The sequence below is a fragment of the Pelodiscus sinensis genome, chromosome 32 (assembly GCF_052426305.1).
Source record: "Pelodiscus sinensis isolate ZL-2025 chromosome 32, ASM5242630v1, whole genome shotgun sequence".
Classification (NCBI taxonomy): Eukaryota; Metazoa; Chordata; order Testudines; family Trionychidae; genus Pelodiscus; species Pelodiscus sinensis.
This window is the reverse complement of record NC_143083.1, coordinates 11883460-11894800: the sequence shown is the minus strand read 5'-3', so window position 1 is coordinate 11894800 and position 11341 is coordinate 11883460. Positions and strand designations below refer to the sequence as shown.

Sequence of the window (11341 nt, the reverse complement as noted above, 5' to 3'; positions counted from 1 at the left end):
GCCAGATGGTCTCCCAAAAAATACCGGACACCCGGTATTTTTTTGGTTGAGTAAAAAAAGCAGCGATCGCAACCCCGCCTCCCAGCCGCGAATGCCACTAGGAGCCTGTGATTGCACAGAAGCCTGGTGGGGGAAGGGGGAGTGGCTGGAACTCCCAGCCACTCCCCCCGTCCCGCCAGGCTTCTGACATGACCAGAGGCACCCAGCGACGATTGCGGCCCCGCCTCCCAGCTGTGAATGTGCAAGAGCCTGGCAGTGCCGCCCATGTCAGGCTTCTGTCCGGTGCCCAGCCGGAAAAATCAGAGAATTCCAGACACTGCACTGTCTGGTAGGACACCGGACACCGGACACCTGGCAACCCTACAGTCACAGAAATGTCTGGACCGAGCCTATTAAAGGACCATCAGTGTTTTTATTTGAGGTGGTCAAGAACTAGCCGGCAATTAAACACAACATCTATTTGTGAGCAAATCGGCTGAGCAGGCCTTGGATCACTTCCGTGGGAGGCGTCTCTATTCCACGGGTTGGCCGTGCTGAGTGGAGAGCTGCAGACTACCAGGTCAATCCAGCATTTCCCCCATTCTTACTCTGTGGACGTGATGGGGCTGCAGCCGGGGAGCATTTCTCAGTTGACATTAAACTTGGGCACGGTTTAGGTTACTTCTGGGGAAGCTTGAGTGCAAAGGTTGTTTGGGGACACATGCCCCAACTAGCACTGCCAGAGGGGCCCCGGTGATCAAAGGCCTCCTGCAAACAGGCTGCCAGAAGGAGCCAGCTTCATCAAAACCAGGCTGCGTAAAGGTCCAAAGGGCTTCTAATGAAGATGTGCTTCCCCCAACTATAAGGCCTGCCATCCCCCAACTGGCCCCGTTGCCTCCCTCTTCCCAGTTCCACCATCCTGGATTTGTGTATCCCCAGGGAGCTGCAGGGCAGCCAGGGCAGGAGCCGGCCCAGAAAGGTTAGGATGTGGCTGTCGCGCCTGGCGGAATACTCACACTGCCTTTCATTTCGCTAGGGCGGGTCACAGCAGCAGGGAAGATGTGGTGGGAAGGCAAGCCCGGGCTCCCATGTTTTCACTGCTCTGGCTACCCCCACAATCCTCAGGAAAACCGGCTTGCCTGGCACACCCGCACTCCAGTGACACCTTAGTTCGCAGCAGAGGTATCCCCTAGAAGGGCCAGGAAGGGGAAAAGGGCCCCACCCCGACCTCAAAAATATCTGGCAGTTTGGAGGAGTTCGGCTACCTCAACTGAGGCATCTTGGCGAGAAGGAAACTGACGCGGTACCCTCAAAGAGTCAGACACAGGCGCAAAACAATAGCTGGGGACCTCAGAGGCAAGGGGGGTGCAATCTCCCTCCCCACGCTTTGTCCCAAGGAGTGGTGCAGGCCACTGTGGGCGCACCGACAGCAGAGGGATCGAAGCAGTGGGAGATAAAACGGGTCTTCCATAGGCCAGTGACCAGAATACTATTCACTGGTATTGGGTGTATGCAAGAGAAAGCTGCATTACATTACAACCCTGCTACATAACCATCTCCCCGCGCAACAGGCGGCTTTGGAGCCACGTGGGAGGCATACAGATATGTGGGGTCGAGAAGTTGAACGCGAAGAAGGAAACAGGCAGGCAGAATAATGCAATTCTCGTCCAAGGTGTCACGGTTCTGCAATACTGGTTACAGACACTCACGAAAGAGGCATTTATTGCTCTCTCCCCTCCAAACACCTTTCGGAATAAAAAGCAGGGTATTTTCTTCAACAAGCAGACTCTGCCACCATTGTTCTCCACAACAGCCCTTCTTAGCACAGCAGAAGTTCTAAAAGAAACCTACGAGGCAATTACGGTGCGACAGTGAAAACTCCCGAGCAGCAGCACCACATACAGCGTTTACGAATACAAATGGCGCGATTAGCATTTGGAGGAAGATCGTCTCCGTCGTTAATTGCCTGCCTGTTAGGGAGAGCAATAAACCTTTAGGGCTCAGGTTAATGGAAAATAAAACAACACGGCTCCTGGAATGGCTAAGATGACAGACACACAAGGCAGCCTGGAGCAGCAACACGAGGTGGAAAAAAAATCAGACACACGTCCCTGCACACGGTGCTTGGTGTTTTTGGTCATCAGGATTCAGCAGCTAAGTCCCTGCAGGAACTGCCAACTACGCCAGCTGGCCCTTTGCCCCTTTTGCTGCCAGGATCGAAAGGCGGTTCAGCAAGAACTCTAGTGCAACTCAGACTCTTTGCGGCCCATGGGGATCAGAACACCTGGGGCATCCCCAGTACCTGTAGCATCTGAAGCTGCCCTCTCCCAGCCAGGACGAGATTCCGCTCTGGAATGCGCTGTAACAGTTTAATAGAGAGGTCGGGTGGCCTCCTGGTGAGGATTCTGGCTAATGATTGAGGAGGGCTGAGTCTGACTTCCTGCTTTGCCCCAAATTCACTCCAGGTCTGGCCTAGGGCAATTTAGCTCATTTCTCTGCCTCACTTCTGCATTGTAGCAGGAGGGTGACAGTCCTGCCCTGCCTCCCAGGGATCCTAGAAGGACCCATCCATTCAGCGCTAGTAACAAGAGGTGAAACAGCCTGGGACTAGTCAGCTTCGAGAAGAGAGGACTAAGGAGGGACACGATGCAGGTCTATAAAATCGTGACCGGTGTGAAGGGGACTAGGGAAGCGAAATGTTTCCCTTCCCATAACACAAGAACCAGGCAGTTGCCTGATGAGCTGACTGGGCAGCAGGTTTAAAACAAACACAAAGCAGGACTTCGTCACATGACACACAGGCGCCCTGTGGAACTCCCTGCCAGGGGATGCTCCAAAGGCCAAACGTATCGGTAGGTTCAAATAAGAGAATTAGCTAAGTGCATGGAGGATAGGCCCATCGGTGGCTTATTAGCCAAGCCAATCAGGGCTGCAGCTCCATGCTCCAGGTTCCAGGACGACGGGGGATGGGTCACCCCCCGTAACTGCCCCGCTCTGTTCATTCCCCCTTGAAGCATCTGGCCCAGGTCAGACTGGGCTCGATGGACCATTGGTCCGACCAAGGGGGCCACTGTGATGTTCTGAACACCTTGGAGAAAACAACGAGCCAGCATTTGCATTAGTGCTATTTAACTGCTCCCCTGGGGGCTGTGGCCAGGGCCAGACAGAAGCATGGGTGAGCCGGGCAGCTGCCCAGGACGCCAACCGATGGGGGGCACCTGATGGCAGCTGTAAGGGGCACGCGGCGTCCCTTATCGCTGCCATCAGGAGCCGTGTGCCCGGCTCCCGCAGCGCCGGCCCCGCGGCACTGGCCAGCAGCACCCTTCCTCCCACAGCTGCGGGGCCCTGCATGGCCCGGCGCGTGCGCTAGCAGTGCTAGCTGGGCCAGGCCTGGCAGCGCATGCGCCGTGAGCCCCGGGGGGCGGGCCCGCACACTCTGCGGGGGCGGGCCCGCGCATGCGCCGAGCCCGGGGGCGGCCCACGCTCCCGAGCGCCAAAAGGGCTCGGGCCGGCCCTGGATGTGGCCACCATCCTTCCAGCTCAGAGCCACTCAGTGACTCTCATTAATGAGCTGGACCAGCCATCGCTGGGGGGAGTGAGGGGCCATGAGCTTTATTCCCTCCCCGAGAGGCAGAGAGCACTGCCCGGGCAGCCTATAAGGAGAGGAAGGCTTAGAATTAAATACCACCTAGCAGCTCGCTCCACAAGTCATGCCACGGCCTTCGGTGAGACCCGACTCGGTGCGAGGGAGCAGCCGGCCCTTCATTTTCCCAAACAGCGTCCCGCCACCTTTCCTAGGGCGGAGGGGGAAAGGCAAAGGGCTGCCTGGGTCTGCTTTCCTGCCAGAGTCTCACCTGAAGTAGTCACTGCAGGCAGCCAAGACAACTTTATGAACCTGAAATGCTTCGTGATTTATAGTGAGGATGACATCAAGCAGCTGCGCCTGAGCCCGGAGCGAGGCCAGTCCTTGCAGGAGCACGGTGCTGTGGCCAGGAGCAGAGAACGTGCATTTCAGGGCGCTGTTCTTGTCCGCCATGCTAAAAACAGAACAAGAGAAACAGGCTGGGTTTTCCATTTGCAATGTGGGCGATGGCTGCGGAGCGACCTGCTGGGGAAGCGGCTGGGAGGGGGAACAGCCGGATGGCCACCGACTGTCGAGTTTTTACGGTATGGTTTCACGTTCCTGACAGCCAGCCGTGGGCTTCTGAGCTAGCAGATCAGAGCCAGCCTAAACAGTAGTAAACATGGCCAAGCAACTCACACACACACACACACACACCTGGGACCCCGCAGTTGTGACTAATGCCCCAGTCCACCCGCACCTCCGTCTGACTGCTCCGTCCCCCGAGAACCTCCAACCAGAGCGGGGTGCAAGGTCCAGCCCATTCCGTGCTGCAGGAGTTTAGCATCGTATAAATCAGGAGTCTCAAACTCACAGCCTGGGGGCCATCTGCAGTTCCCAGGAGCTCCATAATCTGGCCCCCGTTCGACTGCTGGTACAGCCCTAGGGCTGTTGTTACACTTCAAAGGCAAAAGTGCCACATGGAGCCCGGGGTCAGCTGAGGACTCCTCTACTGACCCCGGGCTCCTTGCAGCACTGCTGCTTTGAAACGCCACGGGGACACCCCAGCTGGCCCCAGACTCCACATGGTGTTTCAAAGCGGCAGCACCGCACAGAGCCCGGGTCAGCCGGGGAGTCCCCAGCTGATCCCAAGCTCCATGCGGTGCTGCTGCTTTGAAACGCCACATGCAGCCTGGGACCAGCTGGGGTGTCCTCAGGCTGCATGCGGCGTTTCAAAGCCGCAGCACCGCATGGAGCCCGGGATCTGGGCCCAGGCTCCATGCGGTGCTGCGGCTTTGAATTCCTCCCACCTCTCCCCCACCCTTGCTGCAGCGGGGGAGGAGAGTGAGAGGGACTAGTCGACTAATGTGTCGACTATCCGATAAGCATTTGTTTTTTGGACAGTCAACTAGTCCTTCACATCCCTAGTCATCGTAGAGCACTTTGGGGGTCTACCCAGGCATTAATGTGAGTCTATTTAGGGGTGGTCAACTGAGGCAACATCCCTAGGATACACGCAATTCGTTGTTACAAATCAGCTACAGACCAGGACTGAAAGAATTACAAAGTCTTAGTTCAGAGAGCTCAATCCGGTTCCGGCATCAGTTTGACTTCAGTGAAAATGGCACTAGTCCTCATCCACGTCCCCTTGCGAGCAGAACAGCATGTTGCCTGGATTAAAATGCCCTGGCCCCCTTCTGTGGCTAAAGACAAATGAGGTTGGAGCATATGAAGCCTTAGTCTCTCTGGACCCTGTGAGAGAACTAGTGGACCAAGTTCAGTTTGAATGAGAGGCTTAAAAAGAAAAGTTCAGATAAAACACTGCTGAAAAGCTCTCCTCTTACTAGCGGTTCATCTCAGAAAGTGAAGCTGGAAGAGATTTATTAGGTTACATCTGGTCCCTCTCCCCAGGGCAGGATCTCTCCTTATGGAACATTCAGTTTCGTTTTTGAATGTCCATCTTTCCATGGGAGACAATGCCACAGGGTAAGGGCCTGTCGACATGCAAAGGCCACACTGCTTTACTGAGATCAATGTTGTTCAAGCCCCAAAGTGGTCCCCGTGGGGCTGGCTAGCAGGCAGATGCCCTTTAGCCAAACAAGTTTTTCATCAGTCAAAAGACAAGTTGTTTGGCTCAGCAAAGGATTAACTGGGTGACATTTAGCATGTTCAGCTCAGACTAGCTGATCTGCTAGTCCCTGGCCTTAAATACAATGAATCGAACCTGGGACAGCTCTTCCGCTCCAGGAGAGGGAATGAGCTAGAATGGCACAGGCCACATTTACATCAGTATAACTGAGCCCCATTAGAGGCTGTGCTGGTGTAATATCTTGGTGAAAATATACCCTGAACCAAAATAGTGCAACAAAGGCCAGGTCTATGCTGCGGAGGGAAGGTTGGCTTAAGGCAGGCATGTCCAAAGTCCGGCCCGCGGGCCAATTGCGGCCCGTGTTCCGGTTTAATACGGCCCCACAGGTAATTTGGCAATATCTATCTTTTATGGCCCCCAACGAATCCATATGTATTGAGATGAATACATTGTAAAATCTCAGTTAATGTCAGTTGGTCTAAATCAGTTATAAATATATTTGGACACATGTATACTTGGTGTTATGTTCCTGTTCATATTTTTTTAACTTAAAAGTTGACAGACAACCTTTATTACCAATAATATGTAATGTACTTTACAATGTTCCCGACATATATTTCAGCTTCCTGGATTTTTTTTTCATCTGGCCTTCAGATATGAAAGGCAGAGTGATTTAACACCTGTTTAGATTTGTCATCCATGTGACAAAATGAAAAGTATGCCGTTTGCAATAAACTTTGCATAAAATAGTTAATTTGCATTTAATTTTAATGGTTCAAAGAATGTCAGGCAAAATGGTCGGCCCTCACGCATGTTCACTTCATCAAATCTGGCCCTCTTTGAAAAAAGTTTGGACACCCCTGGCTTAAGGTATGCAACTCCAGCTCTGTAAATAATGTACTGAGTCAACATACCTTAAGCCAAGCTCAGTGCTGTCTCCACAGTGAGAGGTCAACAGGAGAAAAAACCAACTTCCCTTGTGCGCCAACAGGGGCGCCCTCAGCATTTGATTTAGCAGGTCTTTCCTAGATCAGCTAAATCAAATCCCAGAAGATCAATTGCCAGAGGGTCAATCCTCCGGTGAGTGGAGACTCAGCCAAAGTCTGTGGGTAAGCCAGACCTGAGAAAAGATCTCACTGTTCATAAATTTGCCCAGTACCAATATTGCTCCTTCATTTACCATTATTTAGTTTCATCTCATTACTCCAAGTTATACTGCCTTGCTCCATGCTCAATCATTCTTGTCTACTTCATGTTCACACTTGCGGGTGAAAAATGCAAAGGATCCAACAATTGAAGTCTCTTTAGTGCCTTCAGATAAAACACATGAAAAATCCAGTAGCATAAGGAGTGCTTTTGTTTGCCCGTGTTTGCTAGGTTTATTGAAAAGTACCACCCCAAAACCGTCATAAAAACGACTGAAACTGGAAACCTGACATCCAGTTGAGAAAAATAACCACAACCACAGGAAACAGAAGGAGGCACGGGGAAACCAAGGAGGGGCGTGGGAGAGGCAACAAGCCCGGCCTTGTCTCTCACAACACTTCAGTTAGTAAAAGGGGATTTGTAATAAAAACAAGTTAAGCTCACACCTGCGCGTCTGACATAGCACAGGGCACAAAATAACGGTGCAACACAGTATACTATGTGTCCTCGCTCTCCGTGCTTTGTGCTACACTAGAAATGAGGAGAGGCAGAAGTTGGATGCCAGAGACTATGAAGCATAAAAGGAAGCCTTGAATATTGGAAAGTGCCTTTGCAAGGCTGTTTGCATCTAATTTGAGATCATCTGCATACACTGTACCTGTGTCGCTGGAACAGACAGATAGAGAAGAAAGGGCTTCACTGGCAAATGGAAGGAAGAGTCTCCGTCCACCGCTCTGTGCCTCAAAACACGCCTTCAAGTTACAGAGCCTTCTTCATGCAAAGGTTCCCAGCTATTCCCTCAGGCCTTGTCTACGCTACAGTAGAAGGTCAAATTAAGATATGCAACTCCAGCTATGTTAATTACATAGCCAAAGCTGATGTATCTTAATTGCATTTCCGCACCATCCACACAGCAGAAGGGCAACAGGAAAAGCAGGAGTACTGGCACTGAAGGGGGCACCCTCTGAGTTTGATTTAGCGGGTCTCCACTAGACCCGCTAAATCAAACCCCAGAAGACTGACCGCGGCAGTGTCGAGCTCCCCCTAAATATGCCCTTGGTGTGCAAACCTTCTCTCCCCTCCCTGTTTAGTAAGATCGGTTTGGGGGCACTTGGGGATTTTCCTTATTTTATTTCTTTCCTCTCAAAACTAAGCATTATGCCCACCCTCTGTTGCAGAGCCTCTCAAAAGGCATAGAGACCTCTAGAGAAAAGCCAAGTGGTTTTCACCAAGAGCTGAGCATACTGCCTCTGCAGCATTTCAAGTTCCTCCAAGTCCAGGGAGCAAGGTAAAGTGGCTGCCTGTATTAACGAGTCAGAATTCACCCCGTGTAAACATTCAACAAATTTTTAAAAACCCACACATTGACAGAAAGTAACAACACTGTATTCAATCTACATTGCATCCAAGGGCATCAAAATGCTTTATGCACTAGCTTTAAGAGGACCTGAAAGCGTTTGCAGGATATGGGCTTTTAACACAGTTACACTGCTGAAAGGATGACTTATAGTTACGTAAGCTTTGTATAATTATTCCATTCCCTTGCAGGAACGGCAGTTCCAGTGTACAGCATCTTTATATCAGTAAATTACATCCAGTCACGGGCGCTGTCCTGCTAACAGACCAATTCAAGCAGGACAGTTTTTGCGAGTAGCCGAGCCCTAAGTAGGGTGGGTACAACTCGTTGCATGCCATTTTTTTCATGGACACTGCCCATGATAGCAGCCAATGTTCCCATAAGCTCCAAGATAGTTGCAGCTTCTGTTTAGTGAAAGGGACTGGCTGACTCAGGTAATGGGACAGAAACGGCTTTCATCTCGCTGCGGCTATCTGAAGCCAGCCAAGTTACAAAGCAGTGACTTCATGATAGCCCATATGAAAGGGATTCAGAGGGCCTCAATGGTATTGCTCATAGAAAACAACCTGAAGGAAGGAAGAAAAAAAAACCCGTCAGGGCTGAAGATGAATTAACAGGAGTGCTTTGAGCAATACATGAGAAGTCATTCTTCCGCTCTACTCTGCGCTGATTAGGCCTCAATTGGAGTATTGTGTCCAGTTCTGGGCACCACATTTCAAGGAAGGCGGGGAGAAACTGGAAAAGGTCCAGAGAAGAGCAACAAGAATGATTAAAGGTCTAGAGACTGTGACCTATGAAAGAAGACTGAAAGAATTGGGCTTGTTTAGTTTGGAAAGGAGAAGATTGAGAGGGACATGAGAGCGGTTTTCAGAGCGGTTAGCTAAGAGGGTGTCACAGGAAGGAGGGGGGAAAATTGTTCTTCTTGGCCTCTGAAGATAGGCCAACAAGCAATAGGCTTAAACTGCAGCAAGGGAGGTTTAGGTTGAACATCACGGAAAAATTCCTGGAAGGGTGGTTAAGCACTGGAATAAATTGCGGAGGGAGGTTGTGGAATCTCCATCACTGGAGATATTCAAGAGCAGGTTAGACATATATTTGTCAGGGATGATCTAGACCATGCTTGATCCTGCCATGAAGGCAGGGGACTGGACTTGATGATCTCTCAAGGTGCCTTCCAGTTCTAGTGTTCTATGATTCTAAGAAGAGTTGTGTATGGCTTGAAAGCTTGTTGGTCCAATCAAAGCTTTTACCTCACTCACTTGGTCTCACAAAAAACAACTGCAGCATTTGGTCTTTTCTATCCGGGGCAAACACTCTATTAGAACACCCGCGTCTTAATGAACAAATGTTCAATACATTTTCCCCAACCTTGTGTGGCCAAGAGCTCTCATATCACATCAGCCGACAGCAGCGAGGCCCAGGAATTAACATTCACTAGCACATTTTCTAACAGAATGAATTGTCCTAGCGTAGACAAGACTGAGCAGCAGCAGGCTTGGCCTTGTCTATAAAGGGGCAAGGGACCAGCAGAGCTTGTTCCAGGGTAACTCTCCCACGTGGGCGCTATTCCAGAGTAAAAGTCCCTTTTATTCCAGAACAGAGGAGCCATTCTAGCAAAGCCATTGCAGAATAGCTAGTTCTGCAAAAGTTGTGCTGGTCACTTTCCCTGTGTAGACAAGGCCTCCGGAAAAAAAAAGGCCAAGGATTTTTTGGCCCATGGATACTGAGCTCCCCTCTGATTCTGCCACTGTGTCCACGCCGGGGAATTTTACCACCAGTTCCGACACTGGTTAGGCTCAACCACATTTGGTGCCAGTGAGAGAGAGGGCTCTGTAGCTTCAAGCAGAAGCACGATCCCGTGTTTGTGGCACCAGCCTGGGACTCAGGATACTACAGTTCTTCTCTTGGCTCTGTTGCAAGGCCCTCAGCAAGTCACTTCCTCTCCCTGTGCATCTATTTCCCCTCCCACCTGTTGCCTGTTTAGACAGACAACTCCTCAGGGCAGGAGCTGTCTCGTCCTTTGTATAGCACATAGCAGAATGGCGCCCTGACACCAGACAGAACTCCAGGCACTACTGTAATTCAAACACACAACAGCAACAACTGATGGTGGCAGGCAGGACTGACCACAAGTGCCTCGGCTGCCACTCATTCTAATCCGGATTAATAGGGGTAGCTCTGGAGGGATTTGTAAGAGTCCCTATGGTAGACAAGGTTCGAAAGGTAAAACGCAGCACCGGTTGTGCATGTGCATGGAGCTTGCATAGGCACCGCTTTTCTGTGGATTAAAAAAAAAAAAAGGAATTCTGCCCGCTCGAGAGTCTATCAGGCAGTGCGAAGCCCACATAAGCGAGAACAGCCAAACCAAAGTGAAGCCGAAGAGACTCACTTTATTTTGCACGCATGGTCGGAATACAAAGTGCCTCCTTTCCGAGCACTCACAAGACAGGACGAGAGCGATTTTACTAAGGGAGTTCATTTAAATGCCGTCAGCTCTGTGCCTGTGTAAAAAGCACATTCAGATTCCAATTTCTAAACTACAATTAGAGACTTAAAATCAAAACAAAAAAGTCAAACTCCCTCGGATAAGTCAGTGGTCGCCATGGTTACCATAATATTTCACATCCTTGGGCTTTATCTCACACGCCCAAACGATACAGTCGTTGTTTTCAGCAACTCACGGTGACACATTTCCCACGAGCAGAAAGCTACACAGACGGCTGAAGAGTTTGATGGAGTCGTATTAGTATTTGCTCTGACTTCCAGACAACACTTCTCTGGCCCGTTTTCCCTCTCCCAAAACCCACTACTAGGGCTCCTTCAGAAAGAACACATACAGCTTGGAATTTGGGTGAGGAAGGCTGTTAGCTGCTACTCAGCCTGCGGCTCTTCAAAATACCTGGTCCATTAACCCATTTGCATGCCCAGCAACAAGCCGGAATCTGAGTGGTGCAACATCAGGAATAATCTACCCTCCTCCAAATTAACAATAATGATCAGCAGCTAATTAAACATTCACAGAGGGGAGAGGGAGTTGTAATGAAACACAACCCCCTTTAGGAAGCAACATTTATGAATACAATCAATGTTGCTTCTTTCTTTGTTACCTTCTCCTCCTCTTCTCTCTTCGTCCCCTTGCATCTTACTCGTTCATCATAAACAATAAGGAGGAATACACATGTCTGGCCTAACACGTCTGTCCAAGTGT

The 11341-nt window shown here is 50.5% G+C and overlaps 1 protein-coding gene across 2 annotated transcripts in view; it reads right to left on the bottom strand.

The window, feature by feature from the left end:
- KLHL26 (kelch like family member 26) overlaps positions 1–11341 on the bottom strand; it is a 32116-nt gene that overhangs the window by 6811 nt on the left and 13964 nt on the right. The window contains exon 2 of one of the 2 annotated variants that reach the window (XM_075902884.2): positions 3834–4016. The exons of the other annotated variant lie outside the window; for it this stretch is intronic. Coding sequence (XP_075758999.1) covers positions 3834–4016 — 183 coding nt within the window. The remainder of the gene's footprint in view (positions 1–3833; positions 4017–11341) is intronic. 2 annotated transcript variants of the gene reach the window in all.